The following is a 23,126-nucleotide window of genomic DNA, read 5'->3' as shown; positions in this document are numbered from 1 at the left end:
ATATTACATAAATATTTACAATTATTATTAGAGTAGATATTACACTAATATTTATAATTAAATATATAATTTGTGATTCACATTATTATATTAATTTTATAAAGTACATACCCACATATGACCCTCACAGACGAGAGATGTCTCTACTCCACTTGTATTTCGTAAATAAAAAAAATTTATAAATTAATTTCATACAATTTTTTATTTAATTGAAAGAGGTTGTGCATATGAAAACTTGAACCACTATCCTCATAATATTTTTTAACTTTGAAAATAATGATTCACTACTAGATTAAAACATAAGTGGCAATTCAGGTGAGTCTTTGAGTGAATGTTTTGGGATTGTTGAGATTCTTGGTTATTAAGGAAATAAAGAGGGGAAACGATTCCTTTTCCTTTGTTTAGTTTCTTCTATGGAAAGAAAGGAATCAAGTCAATCAACAATATATATTTTTTTAATAAAAGTTTCAATTTTTTATTAATATTATTTTCAAATGTACTTCAATTCAGAGTTCAGAAAGTATACTTGCATTCAATTTTTTTCATAAATATTAGTATATTACGCAGTACGTTACAAACTTGTGGATAGAAACGAAAGAGGAGACTTAAAAAATCTACTCTGATGTTCGTGGAAATCCGTATTGATGCAGTACAATCGAAATTCTACTCTTTTATAGAATAAAAAAAAAGTTACTCTCATAAATCACACAAGAAACTGAACCCTCCTCAAGCTTTAGTAATGAAATAAGAATGGATCATTATTAACGCAAAAGGTTGGAAGTTGTAAGTTGGAGATTTTACAATTCAATCCAATCCAATTAACAAATGGATACAATCCAAATTAATTAATTTTTTTACAAAGTTATGTGTCACTTTTATATTTAACTTATTAAAAAAAAAGAATTTGTTTGACTATAAATGTACAATAATAATACAGGGAACAAACTGCAAGATGCAACGAGTATTTGATTTTAATATTCAAATTTCAATTGTTCTTTTTTTTCAACTACATGGACCCTGATAGTAAAAAGCACGAATGATAAAATATTAAAGGAATTGATGTGTGTGTGTGAGAGAGAGAGAGTAATTAGAACTCTAGATAGCAATTAACGATTTTTATTTGTAGATTTTTATTATGACTGGTTTGATTCGATTTGATTTTTTATTAGTGTGGATTATATTGGATTTCAATCAGTCATTGGATTAGATTGGATATAAAATACAAAATTAAATATATGATGGAGTTTAATTAGGGGATATTATGATTATTCCAATATATTTGTAAGTGTAGTGCAACTATTGACAAACAAACATTCCATTTAACAGTTGCATGATAAAAAATAAACAAGATAATAAATTATTTTATATCCAATCTAATCCAATGACTGATTGAAATCCAATATAATCCACAAACTTCATTTTTTTCATATTTGTTGTATACAAAATTCGTCAAGAATACTCTAGATTTAAGAGAAAACTAAGTCTTGTGACATATTCTTTCTGAAAATTATTATTAAAAAATATGCTAATCAATTAATCGGGGATAGTTGTAGGCGTGAAATGACAAAAAAAAAGTACAAAATCCTTTTGAGGGCCAAATATTATAAAAAGAAAAAAATATATATGATTAAGCATCGGGGTTGGGCAGAATCAAACCTGTTTCAAAAAAATTAGTTTAATTCGATTTTCAGGTTCTGATTCGATTTTTTTTTTTTTATCGAAACCGAATAAAAAAACATTAATATTTTTTATTTAAAATAGTGCCAAAAGCAAGATTTAAAAGGATAAAAATGAAAATAAAAATATAAAAAGTTAAAATTAGCAAGAAATTAAAAAACATTATAAATATTTGAAGGATTTGATCAAAATTTTTTTTTGTTCTGGTTCAATTCTTTTTCATGTTTTATTCTTATCAGATCTTTAGAATTCAATATCGAATCGACTCAACTTGTTAACCGCCCCTAATTAGCATTTAGTAGTCAATGTTATTTTGAAAAAAATAGTCATTGTAAAATTTTACTTCGGAGACAATAAGTCATCTATTTTTCAGTAATATAACTTCTAATACTTTAATAGTATGTTTATTAATTGGTAATAGGAATGGATTGGAATTAGAATTAGAATAACATATTTATTTTAGTTGCACGAATCGAGATTGGAATAGATTGTATTCTTATTGATGTGTTTACTTTGTCTAAAAATCAAAATGAATTGTTACAAGTTGTCAAAATTTCCTTAATTACTGTCCTTAATATTATTATTGTTATCTATGTTAATGGTGGTTGTGGTGGTGGTGATAGCAGAAGCAGAAGCAGCAGCAGCAGTATTAGTAATAATAATAATATTTTAATCGGCACAAAGGTTATAGGTGACCCGTCATTTATTCTTATGTAATAAAACAACATATCGTTTTATAGAAAAAAGACGACATGTTGGCCTTGTCATTAATATAACCGACATGCCAAAAATGTTAGTGCCCGCGCATCGTATAGATGACTCGTCATTTAGTTTTTTTAACCATAAACGACATGTCAAAGTCTTCATTAATAAATATACGACGTGACATCTTACTGTTTCTTAGCAAACAACGCGTCATCTGTTTAGATGAATTCCAAATTATTTTAATTATATCAATAGATTGTTGCTTTTTAATAGTTATATGGAATAATAATCATTAAAATTATAATTGTAAAAAGATAAAATCACAAAAATATGAATAATCATAATATTTGAGTTCCAACTACCGTAAGTCATTCATTTATTAGATGATAAATTTTGTAATTTACAAAATCACTTATTTACCATCTTTGATGGTACTTATAATAATGATTTCAATTACAACTACAACTGTTAATTACAATTGAAGCTATAATTTTGATTATGGTAAAATAACTAGATGATAAACTTCTACGTATAAATATACCATTATATCATCATGATATTGTAAACTTAAAATCCACAAACTTCACTTTTTTTTTTCTTTTTTAATATTTGTTGTAGATAAAATTCTTCAAGAATGCTCTAGATTTAAAAGAAAACTATGTCAGTGACTTTTTTAAAATATTATTAAAAATATGCTAATCAATTAACTGAGGATAGTTTTAGGTGCGAAAAAAAAAAAAAGGCATGAAATCATTTTGAGAATCAAATATCAAGAAAAAAAAATGATATGATTGGCATTTTGGTTGGATAGAACTGAATCCATTTTGAAAAAATCGATTTAGTTCGATTTTTAGATTTCGATTTAGTTTTTTTGTTTTTTGTTTTCCTTGAAAACCAGAACCAAATGTCCTTAATTGATTAGTAGCAGCAGCAGCAATAATAACAACAACAATTATCATAGATTAAAAATATCTTTTCACCACACATGATATAGATGACCCATCATTTATCGTATTGTTTCCAAACGACATGTCGGCTTTGTCATTAATATAACCAACATGAGTAAAGTGCATGCGCGGGCGAACCCTCTAAATGACTCGCATTATTTCAATGCTATAATCAATCGTGGGAGGACTTTAATTGATAATAAACACAAACCACAGCAATGAATAAATAACTAAAGTTGTGCGTGCACGCAAAAGTTCAAATGAACCTTGCACCGAATCTGCTCTGCCTGCCCAATAACCCTTAATCTTTCCCGTAAAGTCCTGCAAAAAAATAAAGCAATATTGAATACAGAAACGTAAGTGCCAGCAATTCTATCTGCTAATAATAATTACGAGAGAAAAAAAATGCTCAAAAAGACATAATGTCCTCTTCAGGGTAGCATAAGCAGAACATATGAGTTTCCAAACATTTGATCCACAAAATATTTGATTACAGAGGGAAAAAGGAAAGGCCACTGTTAGCTAATATATATAGCTCCCTCGTATCTCACTTGTGCTTTCTGAAAACACTCTAGCCAGTTAATGTGCACAAAACCACAGCTGGCTTTATTATGGTTGATGTAACCATATTATGTTATTAATTGGATTTGGAAACATCATTAACATATTTCAGTACATCAATCAATACTCAATTTTTTTTTCTTTAATAGAGTAACGTCAGGAATCTCAATAGTCCAGTCTCAATTAATATGACTTTATCTATTGGATAGTAAAATATTAATTTGATCAATTATAAGAAATTTGGGACTCGACTATTTAGATCTCATTCATTATTCATAATAAAATAGGGGTTGTATCTTTTTTTTTATACTAACTCGTATTCTAAACTATACTCAGTATATCCCAACGTCCTATCAATTTTATAAATTTAAGCTCCTAGTGACTCTTAATTATAATATTAATATAGTACTTTCTCATTAAATTTTAGGAACATCATTTAACAATTTAACATACAGAAGTATATGTGTACATTTATGTACTACATAAAACATGCATGGCACATTGGTACTTTCCCAAAGCCCCCTACGTATATTATTAATTTGCCAATTTCTTAACTCTGAAGCATTCTCTCGTAATTGATCTCAATTTCTTTTTCTTTTTTCTTTTTGCTGGAGGGAACAAATTTGTGAGGTGATCCAAATGGAGTCCTGTTACGGGTACTTTTAGTTTTCCAATTTTATACCTAAAATTTTGTAACTTAATTTGTTGCCTTAGAAACTTTATCAACTTAACCTAGGTCCTTGGGGCTTGGGTGAATAGATATCAGATTAAAATGAACTGAATTGAGGATTTAACAGATTAATCAATATAGATTACATTGAATTTTTTTTTAAAAAATAATTTGAATCGAGACATTGAAAACGCACATCCTTGTGACAACTTGTAATAAATTATTGGTTGAATTCACTTTTTAGTAAGTGTGTTTTGTCTAATTATCACTTCACTTTACTCTTGTATTTTTAAAAAGTTACTGAAATTTTTAATGTCGATACTTTATTTTTTTCTCAAAAAGTAGAGGTGTTGATAAAATTTTGTATCAAAATTTAACCCTCTACCTCTTCTAAGATTTAAATCGGATGATTAGTCAAATAAAATTTTTTCAAAATGACTTAATTAAACTTTTAGAGACTTAATTAAACTTTTAGAAGCCAACATCATTACTTCTATGACTATTAGATCTAATTTTTCACTGATAAAATAATATTTTTATTATTTAACTTAAAATTCAAGAAAAAATATAGATAATTTTTTTGTTATATAACTTAAAAAATTTTGTTATAAGGGAACACAAATGAAATTGAGTGAATAAACATATTTTGTTATAATCTCCGATTGTAACTAGCAAAGGATTAGTGACGGTAATGAAGAAGGTGAAGAAGATTGATGACGATAATGATAATGATACTATTTATAATGGCTTTGAGGGAAAAGTGTGCAGTGATTGATTGAAGTTGAGCGTCGGCTATATAACTTGATAGAAGAAATATTTGTGGGAATGGCTTTTTCTCTATTTTTATTTTTCCTTCGTTAATTCTTAAGTAGGCCTGATAGTTATTCCCCTAAACACACCCCTGTTTAATGCTAAACTTCACTACAATCTCCTTAAAATATATGTGTATATATATAGTTTGCAAATAGCAAACTGAATCAATTAGATCCACCTTATTTTAATTTTCTCAATTATCCTTCGCCGTCTTTAACTATTAAGGTTGATTTACATAATATCAGTGACTAGTTTATCATTGTAATGTAAAAGGATAAAATTATCGACAAAAGCATGATTTATCGTACTATAATATTTTGGACAAAGATTCAATGCTGAATTGCTAAATAAGAAAGATAAAAAAATAATAATAAATGTTACCATTGATTAGTTTCTCATAAAAAACTAAGTTTAGTATTGAATCTTAATCCTAATATTTTAGTTTACCTTTATAATATATAGATTGAAATAATTTGACTTATAATTTGGTCTTTATACATTATAAGGGTAAAATTATTAAATTAGTTCTATAATAAAGTAGTCAAATAATTAGGCTATATGCAAAGAAATTTTTATGTTAGGTTATATGCAAAGATTTTACACACTCAAGCATACATGTGTGTATATACCAAAAACCGATCAATAGATTCAAAATAGCTGTATTTGGCCGGTGAATGGTAATGACTAACGAATAAACCAAGAAAATGAGAGGACTATTCTCACAAATATTCTTTCTACCATATTTAATTAACAACAATGATATATGCACGAAAAGTAAAAAAAGAAAAAAATAGCACATCATTATTAGAAGACAAAATTTTTTTTTACTAAAAGATAAGAATTTTTTTTCTGTTTTTTGTACTAAATTTTGTGCTATTTACAGTAACTATATTATTATTGTATAATTAAAGCCGGCGGTAAACTTCTGTCTCGAATTAATCACTGCCTTTCCCCACAAACCAAAAAATCACTAAAATAACAATTATACGCACGACACCACCAATTTCTTTATCCTTATTCGCATGTCTTTACTCAAAACAAAAGACATCATTTTGACTTCCTCAGTTCTTTTGTATAACCCGAGGTTCCAATTCTCAAAGCAACACATTGTGAAATGTAATAATATGCCACGATGCCAGCCAGCCCTTTGCCAGTTTGTTTCTTGTTTTCAAGTTAATTATTAAAGCAGATGATCTGATTTTCACTGACAATTATTCACTATAAATAGACCCCAAATAACCCATTACAAGATCACAATTGAAGCTTATAACAAAACCTTTTACTCATATTTCACCGGTTAATACTCTTTGATTAAGCTTCAACATTATTCTAATGGCTTCTTATCGGTTTGTCACCCTTGCGATCGTCGCAATTGTTTTTCCGGCAGTCGCCATGGCAACGGAACACATCGTCGGTGATGAAACCGGGTGGACGACCGGCTTTGATTATGCAGCTTGGGCTAAGGACAAAGTTTTTCGTGTTGGTGACACATTAGGTACATAAAATATTAAATAATTAACTTCTTAGCGGGCAAGGTAATAATTAAAAAGCAATTATTTTGATAACACTAATTTTTTTTTTTTTAATTGGTTTATAATGTTTTTCAGTGTTCAGATACACGCCTCCCAACCACAATGTGATTAAAGTGAACGCTAACGAATTCAAGGACTGCGTTGCCTCAAAACTGAGCGAGCCACTCATCAGTGGAAATGACACGATCCCCCTCGCCACCCCGGGAAAGAAATGGTACATTTGCGGCAAAGTTGGGGCCAAGAGGCACTGTGCTGACCTTGGCCAGAAGCTGGCCATTAACGTCATTTCCGACGCTCCGGCACCATCTCCGACTACTCCCGAGGATAACGCTGCTTCCGGGATCATCGCAACTGGCTCTCCGGTTATCGTCGCTGCACTCGTCTTTATGGCTATGATCATGGTGTGAGAGCAACATTTATATGTCGGCCAACAATAAATTCTTTGTGTGACATTAAGTTGGTGCAAAATTTCACAAGCAGCACATAGCCTATTAATAAGCTGCTTTTTTCTACTCTTCTTTATATATATACCTGTATGGATTAATTGAAAAAAGTAATAATAATTTTTTTGGATTTAAGAAAATGAAGCCGATCGTTTCATTTCAAGGCATTGTTATTTTCTCATCAAGCAAAGGAATAATTTAAGAAAACAACATAAACACTGTTGGAGTCCGTAAATTAATTAGTCGTCAACATGAAAAGCTCGGTGATATTTGTAGGCAGCATATGCCCCAACAGCAGCCACCACCATGACGGCAGCCAAAGCCCCAAGTTTCAGAGCTGTTTTGCCGTCCATTTGTTGTAGCCTTGGAACAGAACATTTTAGCTCAGATATGCACTTTGTTGACGGCAGCTTGCTCATCATGCTCCACGTAGCGGCACGGCTTGTTCCAGCCGTGGTTGCGCTCGCGGCGGCAGGCTTATGATCAATATCATTTTGCTTTGCATTTCCATTATTATTATTACTCTTTTCTTGATTAACAATTTGTTCTCGAGCTTGTGCAGGAAGCGAAACAGGGATTATTTTCGGCATCATTATGTAAAGAATCCCTCCTGAAAGCTTTGCATGAATTTCCTCCTTTTTGCAGTCTTTTGAAACATTTATCTGTTTGCGAAAACGAACTCGTTTATTTTCTTGATCTAGAGGACGTTCTCCGCTAATAGTTAGCTCCCCAAGATTGTTGATTTGGACCTTCAGTTGTGATTTATGGAAACCTGCGACAATAACAACAATTTAATGAGATCACGGATCGATGATTTTATTAGCAAAATGCGTGTATTGTTAATGAATATGATATAACACCACCTTGGAGATGGACTTCAAGAACATCTTGTTGTTCCTCTTTTTGCCATTTGCAGAAGGGTTCGATCTCATCAACTGAGAACTTGGTTTCCATCAATGATGTATATAAATCTGGCTATGCTTAATTTTTGTATGAGAGTTATAGAGTAATTTTCTAGTGAATGATGCTGATGCATCTCTATTTCCCTTGGTTGCTTTTTATATGATGGGCCAACTCTTGAGATTTCTTTGGACTTTGAAAGGGAATAAATTCCTTATTGAAAGCAAAGGATTTGATTTGAGTTGGTTTGTGCCTTTGGATAATCTCATTCTCTTGACAATCTATCTCCTTTTGCATCGGTGAGAAAATATTCCTTCTTCCTCCTCCCTAGTAGCCATGTCATTAATTATACCTTTACCTAACTTATTAATTAATGCTCATATAATTTCTATTCTATTTGATGAACTACTTAAGTGACTGTAGATTTTAGTTCATCTATATAATTCAACTTGTAAAGGTTCTATGAATAATTAATTACTTTTAAAAAAGTCACAATTGTTGACAGTTATCATACATATTTTTATAATATTGATTTTAATGATTACAGACTAGGGATGGCAAAATCTTCCACGGGTTTGGGGCCCCATGGAGCCCCACCCCAAATGGGAAAAATTTTGAATAATTTTTAGGGAATGGGGTGGGGAGTGGGGGGAAAATAATCCCCAAATTCTTAATGGGGTGGAGTTTGGTTTTGTACTCCCCACCCCACCCCCACCCCAGTCCCCATTATATATAAATATATTTTTAATTCTTATTTAATAATTTTTATTTTATCAATTATAATGTCAATTAATAATTTTTTTTTAATTTTTATGCAACATAAACAAAATATGAATGAAAGAAAATCCTATAATATTTTTCAACTCTGAAACATTGTTATATTTTCTTTTCTCTTTTAAGGTGCTACGCTCTTTAAATATTTTTCACTTTTAATATCATTTTAAGATATTGTTTCAAATTTTTAGATATTTTTTTAAAAGAATTTAAATACTTTATAATATGATGATAATTTTATTTTAAGTCTCTAATTTTTAACTTACTAAAATAATATATTTATATATATTATAAAATAGATAAATGGAGAATGGGGTGGGGATGGGGAAATCATTCCCCACATGGGGATTCTCCATCCCCACCCCACTAAATTTATTGGGGAATGGGGTGGGGAATGGAGGCAAAAATTTCTAACGGGGTGGGGAATGGGGTAGGCCTCCCCACCCCCACCCTACCCCATTGCCATTCCTATTACAGACTGAATAAATAAGTTGGAGTCTTTAAAACTAATTATTTTTTAAGCCATATGAAGTTGTTTTAGACATAAATAAGATTTTGAAAATAAATTGATAACCGTTAATCCTAAGTCAGCAAACCGCTTTCTTAAGGAAATTTTATAGTTTTGATTTTGGAAGATAACGGTGAACTGTTTATTAAAAAACGGTTAACCGATAAATTCTAGAGAGTAAATTCTTTGAAACCGATAAACTGTTTATTGATAATGGCTAACCGACAAATTTCAAAGAGGAATTAGTTTGCAATTGGTGAATCGTTTAGAACAAACGGCTAGTCGATAAATATCTTGCAGGTCTTTGGAATAAAACGGCAAACCAACAACTCTAAACAATGAATCGGTTATTCAAAATTCTGAATAACGGTAATTTACACAATGTCAAAATGGTGATCCGACAGTAGTGGACGACAATTTGATTATGCCCAAAAAGTCACCAACAACTAGTTTTCTTCTCCAATTATAAAAAAGCTCAATCAAATTCAAATAATGTTGGATTCTACGATCATCATTGAGTTTGTCATTGTGTATTCAATCTCTCTTGTGCTTGGAACTTGATTGGTCTTTTATCAAATCACACTTTGGGTTTTCATTTGTAAAACTCATACATTGTGTGAAAAAAAATTGTACAATTTTCATTTTAACATCAAAGGATTTTAGAAGCCTTAGGGTGTAAGGTTTGAATAGTAGAATCCTCAAGCCCGGTGAGTTTGGAGGCGTGGACATAGGTAGAGTTTGCCGAACTATGTAAAAATCTCATGTTCGATTCTCTTTCCTTTGTCTCTTTACATTTTGATTGTTGTGATTTATTTATTATTTGAATAATTTTATTTGATATTTGCATTTTGTTTTTATATTTCTCCACAATTTTTAGAAACTTAATTCATCCCCCTCTTGGGTTGCTTACCTAGTATTTCATTGACATGTTCAAAAAATACTAACAATAATACAATTACATTTTAAAAGTTAAAATAATTTGACTTCATTTACATATACATACATACATGTATAAATATGAAATAAGAAAACTCGAATCATCTTTACTGTATGTTTTAAAATTATCAATTAAAAATCAAAGGGAAGCCTCGGTTAGGCTGAGTCAGGATACAGTGATGCTGCTGCACCTTAACTAAGTAAATTAATTGATTAATATAAGTAGTGCTTCCTGGATTGTGGGCCAGTTTGGCACTACTTCTCAGTAGCTAGGCTGTTGTGTGTTTGGTAACGCCCGTTGGGCTGTGACGGCACAGCCCAGCTGCTGGTTTGTTTCTTTTCTGTTTCCTCTGACTTGATTCCCTTTTTTTTTTCATCGTTGTTAAATGTATAAATTAACAAAAAATTATTATCTGTCATAGACCCATAAGTTTTTCCTTAATAACTATAGCTTTTATCTCATAATAGCTGAAGCTTAACAGCCAAACATGCCCTACGCCATCTGGTCTCCGGTTACGGTAGCCGCATTCGTTTTATGGTGATGATCAATGATCATGGTGTGAGCAACATTTAGGTGATCGCCGATTAACTTTGCACTGGTTTGAACTTGGCCAAAAATAAATTCCTTGTCAAGTTATGCAAATTTTTGTGAGCAGTAATATTGCATGTTAATTACTATAAGCTGATCCTTCAATTTGTATTCGTTTGATTAAGAATATTTGATAAAGAAATAAGAATAATAAAACTTGTGGATTTATACTTTGCCCTACACAAGAATTTCATTTTCGTAAAAACTATTTCCTTTCTACGCAATTTGTTGATATGTGAATACGGGATTATTTCTAAAAATTTTAAGTCGAGTCCGAAAGATTTTATTATTTAATCAGTATTATTAATTTATCGAACATTTATTTATTTATGGAAGTTATACATTATGGGTAACTTAAAAAAATCATTATTTCTGAGTATTATTTAAGAAATATAAAAGATGAGGCATTCCTAAAAATATTGAATCCTGGACGACCGCCAAGTTTCGCCTATATTAAAAAAGCATTGGCGATATTTGAAGGCTACATACACCTCAACAGCAGCTGCCGCCGCCACCAACACCACAGCAACCGCCCCAACTCCAAGTTTCAGAGTGTTTCTTCCAGCTGTTGCAGCAGCTTGATTTCGTGTTACATGTGAATGTGTTTTCTTTGGCATTGTTAAGCGAAGAATTCCATTAGAAAGCTTTGCTTTAATTCGATCACTTTTGCAATCCTTAGGAACTTCGATTCTTTTGCTAAAACTCTCCACATTGTTTTCATCTATAGGACGCTTTCCGCTAATCCTTAGCTTACCCTGATCGTTCACAAAGACACGAATTTGATCTTTCTTGAAACCTACAACCATGTAATAATATGAAAATGAGAGCATCTAATTTTTCTTGATTATATTTATTTAGAAATATTTATATATACCACCTTTGAGATGGACTTTAAGAACGTATTGATGTTCCTCTCTCCGCCATCTGCAATAGGGTTCGAAATCAGCTGGGAGCTGAAGCTTAGTTTCCATTGATGTATCTGTTTTTTTTTTTTTTTTTAAATGAAGGAAAATGTCTTGTGGAGCGAATGATATATGCATTCCTATTTCCCTGATGTGTTGCTTTTTATATGTGTTGGATTCACACTTGTGCTATAATGAATTGAAGGGGTCGCTTGAGCTCCGAAAGAGAATTTATTATTTGAGTTGGCTTTTGTCTTTGGAATCCTTCTCCACTCTCTACACAATCTTTTGTCATGCGCTGACACAATTAATATTCCTTCTTTTCTTCACAATTCTCTTTTCTTAGTTTGAAGACATTTAAAGTAATTACACGTTTTATTTATTTATTTATTTAACATTATTACATTTCGAGGTTTACCGAAATCCGAATACGTACAATTCAATTCCCTTCACCTTGCTCTCTAGCTGCTGAGTCTGGAAGTGAAATTCTATCTTCTCACGCATGAGTGAGAAAATATTCCTTCTCTTTCCTATCCCTAACTTTCTTTTCCTAATTCATAGCCATGTGATTACATATTTACCAAACTAATTAATTAAACAATTCCGATATTCACACAACATTAAGCACCAATATTAAGCACCAAACGGGGCATTTTGAGCACAAATATAAAAATGTCACTGTTGAACGCAAGGCAGACAGCATGCGCATTCTCCCTCTGCCTCCCACCAAATCCACACCTCACTCAAGCCACAAATCCAACCAGCAATTACAAATCAATCTAAACTAGCTCACTTACCCACTACAAAATTTGACCATAGATACTCTCTACACAAATTTCCACAATGGCAACTAAATCTTCTAAAATTCATAATCAACTCAACCAAATTTGGCATTAATGAATCAAATTACCTCCACAAATCTATTACAGCAGCCGAGAGAGTGAAGTTGAAGTTGCAAGTCAAATTTTTGAGACAACAGAGACAATGAGGAGCCGTTAGAGATGCAATCGACGGCGAGCTGTTGAGAGACCCACAGCGAGAGAGAGACAGAGAAAATCGATGGTGAAAAGGAAGTAAGGTCAGATGTGTGAGCAACGGGGGAGGGAGGGAGGGAGGTAAAGAGAGAGAGAGAGCCGGTAGTCACCACACAAATAGAGAGCCAATGGAGAGAGCATTCGATTCTGGTGAGATTTTGCGGGAAACTCGTGTGAGTTTTGCGCATGTTGTGAGCTGTGTGTTAGCCACTGTGAGAATTTATACTTAACTCAAAACACACACCGTTCAGTGCTTAACATTGTGCTTAATGTTGTATGAATGTCTTTTTTGTTAATTAAAACTTTTATGATTTCTACACTATTCGATAAATTAAGTCACCAAGTGACTGTAGATTTTAGTTGATATAATTCAACTAGTAAAGGTTTCATGAAATACTACTCTTGAAAAATGCCACAGCTTAAGATAATTTGATTTCATCATTTTTCATGATGAACTGGTATTATCTTTACTATTTTATACTACTATTAACTCTAATTTAATAGCTAGAAATCCTGTATATGGCTTTTAAGTCACAACATCACACTAATTACCAAAGGGGAGTCTAATTATAGGTTGAAAGCGATTTCTTTGGAGAGAGTGATCTCGATAGTAATACCAATGTCCAGAATTATAGGATTCTCAATACAGTAGCGATATGCTCACAAATTTGCGCACAAAGGTTTGCACAAAACGGTGCGTTTTGTGCAAACTTTAAAAGGCTCTTCGTACGTGCACAACAACATACACGCTCTTCCCAGCTCCTCCCACTCGCGTCTGCCTCCTTTCACTGCAACAAAAACCCAGCAGTTTCGTTCTCCACACAACAACAACTCCGTTCTCCCTCATTATCTCGGCACCGTCCTCACTCTCTCAGCTCAGTTGTCCTCACTCTCTCAACTCGGTTTTCTCTCATTATTGGTGGCTTCATTCTCCCTCATTTTCTCGGCACCGTCCTCACTCTCTCAGCTCGGTTGTCCTCACTCTCTCAGCTCGGTTTTCTCTCATTCTTGGTGGCTTCGTTCTCCCTCATTATCTCGGCACCGTCCTCACTCTCTCAGCTCGATTTTCTCTCATTCCTAGTGGCTTCATTCTCCCTCACTCTCTCAGCATCGATCTCCCTCAATCTCTCCCTCAATCTCTCGATCTCAGCTGCATCACTCTCTCTCCCCCAACACAACTGAATTAACAGAGCTTGTTAAGGTTAGTGTTCAATTTATTGCTTTAATTTATAATTAATTGAAGATTAATTATTTTGCCCCATTTCGGGTACTTCACCTCGCCTAACGTGTAGCCTTATTTTTTGTCATATTTTTTGAATTTTGTGAGCCTTTGAGCAATTAGGTTCTGTTTAGTTCTTTATTTGTTCTATTTAAATTTTACAGAGCATATATTGCAATTGCCGATTAATGTTGATTGTGTTGATTATGATTATCTGAATTTTGTTCTTATCATGAGTAATGTGAAATATATTTAGTTGATTAATATGAAATATATTCATTTTGTACGAATAAAGAATATGGAAAAAAGCATTGAAGTTGAAGAGTTTGAGGAAATTGAGGAGGACAACTTACAGGATGATGAGCCAATGATTGGGATGTCATTCGATAGTGAGATTGAAATGTATAATTATTACAGAGAATATGGTAAAAGAAAATGGTTTCCAGTTATGCGGAGAAGTAGTAGTAAGGGCATTGATGGGATGATACGACATGTGAGTTATGTTTGTGGGCGGAGTGGTGCAACAAGAAGCAAATCTAGTAATCCGCTAAGGCCCCAACCTAATGCAAAAATAGGTTGCAATGTTAAATTGGGAGGAGGATTAGAGGAAAACGGAAAGTGGAGGATTCGAGTTTTAAATATTGAACACAATCATACATTGTTGACTCCAACCGAGTATAAATTTTTCCGATGCAATCGCAGCCTTAGTTCATATGCAAAAAAGAAACTTGATGTAAATGATAGAGCAGGGATTAGATTGTCCCAAAATTATCAATCACTTGTTATTGAGGCTGGTGGCTATGAAAATGTGACATTCACAGAAAGAGATTGTAGAAATCATATACAGAAATAAAGACGACTACGACTTGGGGATGGAGATGCGGCTGCTCTTCAAAACTATTTTATGAGAGTGCAGTCAGACGACAATATGTTTTTTTTTAGTATGTAAGTAGATGATGAGGGTCGATTGAAAAATGTATTTTGGGCTGAGCCAATGAATAGAGAAGCATACAAAGAGTTTGGAGATGTTGTTACTTTTGACACAACAAACCTTACAAATAAGTATGACATGCCATTTGCTCCATTTGTGGGAGTAAATCATCATGGTCATTATATTTTGTTTGGATGTTGATTGATTTCACATGAGGATGTTGAGACGTTCACTTGGTTATTTCGAACGTGGCTAGCATGCATGTCCAATTCCGCTCCCATTGAAATTATTACAGACCAAGACAAGGCCATGAAAATTGCAATTTCTGCTGTCTATCCTAATACTCGACATCGGTGGTGTTTGTGGCATATACTTAAGAAGATTCCGGATAAGCTAGGGGGCTATAAACAATATCGTGATATTAGCGATATGTTGCATTGTGCTGTTTATGATTCACAGAGCCCTGCAAAGTTCGAGGAAATCTAGCACCGCATGATTGTATAATATAATTTGGGTGGTAATGATTGGCTACAGGGCTTGTATAATGAGAGACATCATTGGGTATCATGTTACCTGAAAGATAGTTTTTAGGCTGGAATGTCAACTACTCAACGAAGTGAGAGCATGAATGCGTTTTTTGATGGTTATGTTAACTCAAAAACCGCATTGAAGCAGTTTGTAGAGCAATATAGTAATGCATTAAAAAGTAAAGTTCAAAAGGAAGTCGAAGAAGATGCCAAATGTCTTTCACAATAAATGCCATGCGTAACATCTTATAAGATGGAGAAGCAAGTTCGAGATGTGTACACCATTTCAAAGTTTCAGAAATAGTTGACTGCGAAGATGTATTGCGAATTCGTCAATTCAATGGGTTATGAACATATAGTCAGAGAATATGTTAAAATTGGAAAGTTTAAGAAAAGAATTTGTTTTTAAGTACATTTTGAAAAAGATAAGGGTGAGATCAGTTGCAGTTGTTCAATGTTCCAATTTAGAGGAATTATGTGCAGACATGCCATTTACATCATGATACGCAATGACTCGGAAGTACTTCCAGAAAAGTACATTCTACGAAGATGGAGAAAAGATGTGTGGAGATGCATAGTAGGGTCAAAACGAGTCATGAGTTGCACGGTTGCACAGATGAACAAAAGCGGTATGAGAAAATATGTGTTAGGTTTCCGGAAGTTGCAAACGTGGCTGCAAGAAATGTTGAGAGTTCTAATCTTGTTTTGAATTGGATTGAGGATGTACGGAAAGATCTACCAGAGCCAATTCAATGCAGAGGTAACAACGCGGGATTTTCAGGTCAAGAAAGTTGTAGTAACAGCATGAGAATTTCAACAAATACAACTGAGGGAGTAAGTGATCCAGAAGTGAGGCGTCGGAAAGGTCGTCCACCTTGTCAAAGGAAAAAGTCAACAAGGTCTACCAAACCTAAAAAGAATTCAACACGTTCGGATGCAGAGGTTAGTTTTACCATTAATTAATTAAAATAATTTATTACATATGGTGCTTAAATGATTTTTTTGTTGACTTTGCAGGATGGACATGCAGACAATATATTATCTTCTCAAGTGTCTGTTGTAATTCCACAAGGAAGCAATATTGCAGCGGTAAGTGAGGCCGGATTCTTATCATTTTTCTTAATTTTCATAACTTAATACGTACATAACTTAATAGTTTTATTGTGGATCTTATGTAGACACTTCAAAATGTTGGAGGAAGTGATATTCATACGAATATATACCCATATGGAACTGCAAACTACTATAATGTAAGTTGTTCACCATATATATATATATATACTTTTTTTTCATTTATTTTATCTATTGTATTTCTTATTATAACATAATGTTTGAATTTTTATACCAGCACCCACAATTCTTCAGCATGGACATTTTCAGCAGTTACTCTTTCAGCAAGCTAATGAATATGGAGTTAATTCGGAGTTTCAACGTGATTTTGGAAAATAACATTATACTTGTGTTTTTGGAGAATCATATGTTTGCTATTATACTTGTGTTTTAATTATGGAGAATCATATGTTTGTTATTATACTTGTGTTTGAATTATGGAGAATTATATGTTTAACTGAGCATAAATGTGTAATTTTCATTAAAATAGTGGCAGCCATTAAATTAGATTCTCAGAAACAGGGGACATATTTGTGCATCTTCTTTTTCATTTTTAGTTGACTAGTATTAATTTCAGCATGTTTCTTTCTATTCTTTTTTTTTAATACAACTTCTGCATGATCATGAAGATGATGATGTGGGTGTGTTTTGATAATCTGAGGTGTTGATAATCTGGGTTAGTTTTTCCACCCTATGATGATATGCAATCGGTTTTAAAAGAAAAAAGCAATTATATGTATATGTACTCACATACACATATTAGAGTTTTATTTCGAAGTTGAGCAACCAGTCCTGAATTTTAAATTTTTATTTTAGTTTATTTTGTGTATTATATGTTTTTCTTCGCTAGGAGTAAGAGAATCTCTCTCTCTCTCTCTCTCTCTCTCTCTCTCTCTCTCTCTCTCACACACACACACACACAAAGATGGAAAATGTGTTTGTATGCCCTGCTTGCGGAAAATTTTGTGCGGAAAATTTTAATAAACGTGGTAATATTAAAATTTGAAAAATTCAATACAAATTTAGATGGAGAGAAAATGTGAAATGATATGGGTAACATTAACATGATCAATTCATTATAAGTATAAATATAATGAGAATCACCTAAATCACCACGTTTATGATGATATATATGCAATCGCCCGGATCCATCGATGGTAACACTTTCAAAAATTAAGAGAACGATTTAATGCAAAGTTACAAATAACAGAAAATAATATTTCAACCATAAACGTAATTTTCATTGCAAATAAGAGAAGTTAATACATTAGTTGAATATACAATTTAAATACAATACATATGAAAATACATATAATTATTTGTGGGACATATTTTACAATAACACTTGGTTGCAAACTTCGTTGAAGTTCTCTTTAAAGCAATTCAAATTTAAGAGACAAACATTCCATTTGATGCCCTAGCTTGCGCACTTCTCCTAGTAAGAGATCAATTTTAATCTCGCTCATATTTCGATCTTCCACCCCTCGACACACAGTATATTCATTGTTCTTCCGATCGTTGTCCCATTCTAATGCCCCACATCCTTTGCACTTCCAAAACTTACGATTCAGATTCTCTCTTGTGCGTGAAGTTGGTAAGATCTTATCATTGCAGTACTTTTCACAAGTTTTTATATGTGGATTTGGAACTTCACTCATGCTAGAGGACATTGTGATAGAAATATCCAACCAATTTAAGCAACTGAAAAGGAGAAAAAAAAGCCATAATAGTTAATGAGCATTAAGAAACTGGACAGGGAAACAATATAGGACACACCAGCTACTAATCAATTCCAAAAGAAAAAACAGCCACAACAATGTTGCTCTCAAGGTTTTTGCTGACTATCTCCTGCAAACTTAATATCTCTCTAATAATGTTTGTCAATCAAATTGTACATAATAATTCATCAATTACTTATAGATTTTTCAAGGATTCCAGAGAAGAAGCAAGGCAGCATGCTGAGAAATTCGTGGAGTATAAGGTAATGCCTACTTTACTGCATGACATCATGTCTCCAATTTGCTGCCACAACGGTTAGTAACAATACTTGCCCGAGAACAATAACCAAATCAAAATGAATTCCCAAATAACAATAACTAACAGCCGAAATAGGAAAAATAAATCAATTCGTTCAAAATCCAAAGCTAATATCAATACAACCTAAAATCACTATACCCTCAACAATAACCATTCAAAATCCAAGTGGCCGAAATGGGGCAAAATAATTAATTTTCAATTAATTACAAATTAAAGCAATAAATTGAACACTAACCTTAACAAGCTCCGTTAATTCGGTTGTGTTGGGAGAGAGAGTGATGAAACTGAGATCGAGAGATTGAGGGAGAGATTGAGGCAGATCGGAACCGAGACAGTGAGGGAGAATGGAGCCACCGAGAATGAGGGTGATCGGAGCCGAGAGAGTGTGGCAAAAAAGATCCAGCGAGAATGAGAGAGTACAGAGCCGAGAGCGAGGGAGAATGGCGTCTAGAGAATGAGGAAGCACATAGCCGAGAGAGTAAGGGAGAATGGCGTCGAGAGAATGAGGGAGAACGAAGGTTAGACTGACTGTGCGTGGAGACGGGATAAGCTGCTGGGTTTTTGTTACTGTTGGGATTTGTGTCGTTTCCGTTGCTGTGTGGAGAACGAAGCTGCTGGGTTTTTGTTGCAGTGAAAGGAGACAGACGCGAGTGGGAGCAGCTGGGAAGAGCGTGTGTGTTGTTGTGCACGTACGAAGAGCCTTTTAAAGGTTGCACAAAACACACCGTTTTGTGCAAACCTTTGTGTGCAAATTTGTGAGAACATCATTTTCCTTCTCAATATAAACTCTGGGTTGGTTGGTACATTACTCTTTACTGTTTTTTAAACCATTTTTTCAGCTATGGTACCTTTAGGGATTGTTCCTTTTTTTTTACTTAATGACTTAATTAACTTAGAGGATGTTTGTTTTTTTTAACTTAATGATTTAAAGTGACTTAATTAATTAAGTTAAGTATAGGTGTTTATTTTTATAACTTAGTGGGACTTTTCAAATAATTTTGACTTAATAAAATAAGTCAATCTTTTTTTACTTTTTACTGAATGAAGAAATCCGAATCAATCAACTAATTTTTAATGTAAAAAATATCCTCATTTTATTATTTATTTTTCATGCCTATCACAAAACCCACCTATACATATTTACCGACTAATAATCTCATTTTTATTTTTTTTGGCCATCATGGGATTCCTCCTCACTTTGCTTCTCTCGTCAAGTTCTTTAATCTCCCATTACTAGTAATCAATCAAAGATATTATTCTTAAACTTTTTTATGTAATTATACAATTTATTTTTATTAAAAAAATTTATATATTATAATTCCAAAATTATTACGTATTCACTTGAACGTCGTTTTGCTTACACACACACACACTTGACATTCAAATTTAATAAGGATATGAATGTAAAAGTACATGTTTTTAGTTTTTAAAGTTGAAAAAACAACTTAATATTTATCTTCAGAGATTTAAAAAAAAACAAACATATTATTCAAATTCAGACATTCATGTCTATTTAGATTTGAGATCCATTCAAGCCTATTCAGATTTCAAATAATAAAAAAAAAGCATCACCTTAGTTTCAATTAGTTAAGTCATTAACTCAATTTGTTTTTTGAACTTAATGAAAATTTTCAGTTATTAAATCATTAAGTTTTTAAGCCAATTCTTTTTTTAGCTTTTTGCTTAATCTAAAAAGTTATAATGATATCATTAAAAGATATTCTCCAAAATATTCATTTCTAATTAATTAATTTCCATTCTTACCTAAATAAAATTTAATAATTCGCATTATTACCCATCTTTATAACTTGTGATAATATAATGGTAGATTATTATTAATTTTATTTTTTTATTTCCTTCAAAATAGCATTATTTACCTTCATAATTTTTTTATGAATATTTTTCATATAAAAACATCATGAACTATAATAAAATTGATTAACTAATTTAGAATATAAGGTGTTGTATTCAATTGAACACGATTTATATTATGATAATATATTATCTTATTTAAGTTCTTTGAGGTGCTTATTATATTTGTTTAACATTTATAAGGGTATAAATATAAAAATACTTGTTTTTAAAGTTTTAAGTTAAAAAAGAAATAACCTAATATTTGTTTTCAGCAATTCAAACAAGAGAAAAACTATAAATAATTTATATTCCGGCATTCAGTTCTATTCAAAATTCAAACTAACTTAATCCTATTTAGATTTTAGAAAAAAAAAAAGAAGAAAAAAAAGCCACTTATCGCCGAACATGCCCTATGCCATCTGGGTCTCCGGTTATTATTGTTCCGCATTCATTTTATGGTCATCACGATAATGATGTGTGAGCAACATTTATCTGACATACATGATCAGTTGAAAGGCGTTCACTTGTCAACGAGTGAATCGAGTTCATCAATCACCAGCACTACTTGTGACAGAAATCAATTTAATAAACCAAAATGGCAAAATCACAGGAATGAAGGAGCTCATTTTATGTCGATTAATGCATTAGACACAAATTAATAAATACGTGCTTCAAAGAACTCTACTTTTTAAGAAATTAACATCGTTAACGTGAAAAGCATCGGCGATATTTGCAAGCTACAAATGCTTCAACAGCGGCCAGCAGCAACACCACAGCGTCCACCCCAAGTTTCAGAGTTGTTGCAGCGGCCTTTATAATATATATATATAAACTTTGTTTCAGCCACGTTACATTTACCACCAAACATGCATGCCCTATGCCATCTGGGTCTCCGGCTATTGTCCCGCGTTCGTTTCATTGTGGTGGTGATGATGATGATGGTGATTGTGTGAGCCATACATGTAACTTTGCATTGGTTTCAAATTGGCCAAAAATAAATACATGTAACGTTGCTCTGGTTTCATAGCTGACATACATGTCAAGGAGTGAATCAAAGTTTATCACCACTACTACTTGTGACAGAAATCAATTTAAACGAGCCAAAATAGCAAAATCACAAGAACGAAGAAAATTAATGCATCAGCTCATTTGATTTCAATTAACGCATTAATTGTTATTTTGTCATCGACACAAATTAGTAATAAAATACGTGCTTCAAAGAACTTTAAATTAATATCAAGAAATTAACATGATATATGAAGCCTGTAAATATAAGTCCTTAACACGAAAAGAATTAGCGATATTTGATGCAACCTAAAAATGCTTGAACAGCAACAACCACCAACAGCACAGCAACTGCCCCAAGCTTCAGAGTTGTTGCAGCAGTCTCTAGCTAGTCGATTTTGTACTGCACACCATTGACTTCTCTTTGGCATTTTAAAATAAAGAATCCCATTCGAAAACGTTACGTCAATTCCCTCCCTTTTGCAGCCCGTAGAAACTTTGATTATTTCGCAACAACCGTCCACTTTCTTGCAACCCGTACAAACTTTGTGTTTTTGGCAAACGCTATTCTCTTTTTCCCCACTAATCGTTACCTCACCTTAATCGTTGATACGCGCATGAAGTTGATCTTTCCTGTAACCTACGTACAACAATGTGATAATATGAAAGCGTTCTTGTATATTTATTTGAGAAATAATTATGTATTATGCCTTTGGGATGGACTTAAAGATCTTGTTGATGTTCTTCTCTTCGCCAGCTGCAATAGGATTGGAGATTAGCTTGGAGCTTAAGCTTTGTTCCATTGATTTATCCCTTATTTTAAGGAAATATGTCTTGTGGAGTGAATGATATATGCATCCCTAATTCCCTGCGCTGGTGAGTTGCTTTTTATACGTGTAGAATTCGATCTTGTGGTGTAATAAATCGAGGGGGTAGCAGCTTGAGGTTTCTTTAGACTTTGAAAGAGAATTTATTATTGGAGTTGGTTTTTGTCTTTGGATAATCCTTCTCTAGACAATCTTCTCATGCATGTGGGACACAATTAATATTCCTTCTTTTTTCTTCACAACTTTCTTTTCTTAATTCTCAGGCATGTAATTACCTCTTTTTTTTTTTATTAACATTACATTAGCTTTTATTCTCAAAACCTTAAATTCATCTAATAATACCTAGGATGGATTGAAGATTTATGTTATGCCCAATATAAACGAATCTACCACCCAAATTGGAAAAAAAAAAAAAATATTAGGACTCAAACTCCTTCCCTCCAATACATTCAATATGGTTAAGCAATTATTTAAATCCGAGCTAGTATGGTTTTTTTTTTCTTTTTTTGTATTTGTTTGTTGATTTTTTTTTTTTAATTTGTTGGCTGACCAATAATTTATTCGCCATTTCAGGAATTTTTGGGATGTGGCGAGTACCCTATTGACATTGTATCTTAATCAGGAA

At 32.6% G+C, this 23,126-nt stretch overlaps 3 protein-coding genes across 3 annotated transcripts; 1 reads left to right on the top strand and 2 right to left on the bottom strand.

The window, feature by feature from the left end:
• Positions 1-6,705: 6,705 nt before the first annotated feature.
• On the top strand, positions 6,706-7,312 carry LOC18047927 (mavicyanin). Its single transcript, XM_024187541.1, has 2 exons — positions 6,706-6,868; positions 6,981-7,312. The coding sequence occupies exons 1-2, from the start codon at positions 6,706-6,708 to the stop codon at positions 7,310-7,312; spliced, it is 495 nt and encodes a 164-aa protein (XP_024043309.1).
• A 189-nt stretch (positions 7,313-7,501) lies between these two features.
• LOC18047926 lies at positions 7,502-8,360 on the bottom strand. The gene is made up of 2 exons (XM_006443398.2): positions 8,212-8,360; positions 7,502-8,120 (listed from the first exon to the last, which is right to left on the bottom strand). The coding sequence occupies exons 1-2, from the start codon at positions 8,300-8,302 to the stop codon at positions 7,588-7,590; spliced, it is 624 nt and encodes a 207-aa protein (XP_006443461.1). The 5' UTR covers positions 8,303-8,360; the 3' UTR covers positions 7,502-7,587.
• Positions 8,361-11,465: 3,105 nt separating this feature from the next.
• LOC18047925 (inactive protein RESTRICTED TEV MOVEMENT 2) lies at positions 11,466-12,026 on the bottom strand. Its single transcript, XM_006443397.2, has 2 exons — positions 11,933-12,026; positions 11,466-11,851 (listed from the first exon to the last, which is right to left on the bottom strand). Exons 1-2 carry the CDS (start codon positions 12,024-12,026, stop codon positions 11,466-11,468), a joined length of 480 nt encoding a protein of 159 aa, XP_006443460.1.
• Between the last annotated feature and the right edge of the window lie 11,100 nt (positions 12,027-23,126).

Source organism: Citrus clementina, unplaced genomic scaffold, assembly GCF_000493195.1.
Source record: "Citrus clementina cultivar Clemenules unplaced genomic scaffold, Citrus_clementina_v1.0 scaffold_3, whole genome shotgun sequence".
Classification (NCBI taxonomy): domain Eukaryota; kingdom Viridiplantae; phylum Streptophyta; class Magnoliopsida; order Sapindales; family Rutaceae; genus Citrus; species Citrus x clementina.
The sequence above is the reverse complement of the archived record's forward strand: the minus strand, read 5'-3'. Positions and strand labels throughout refer to the sequence as shown.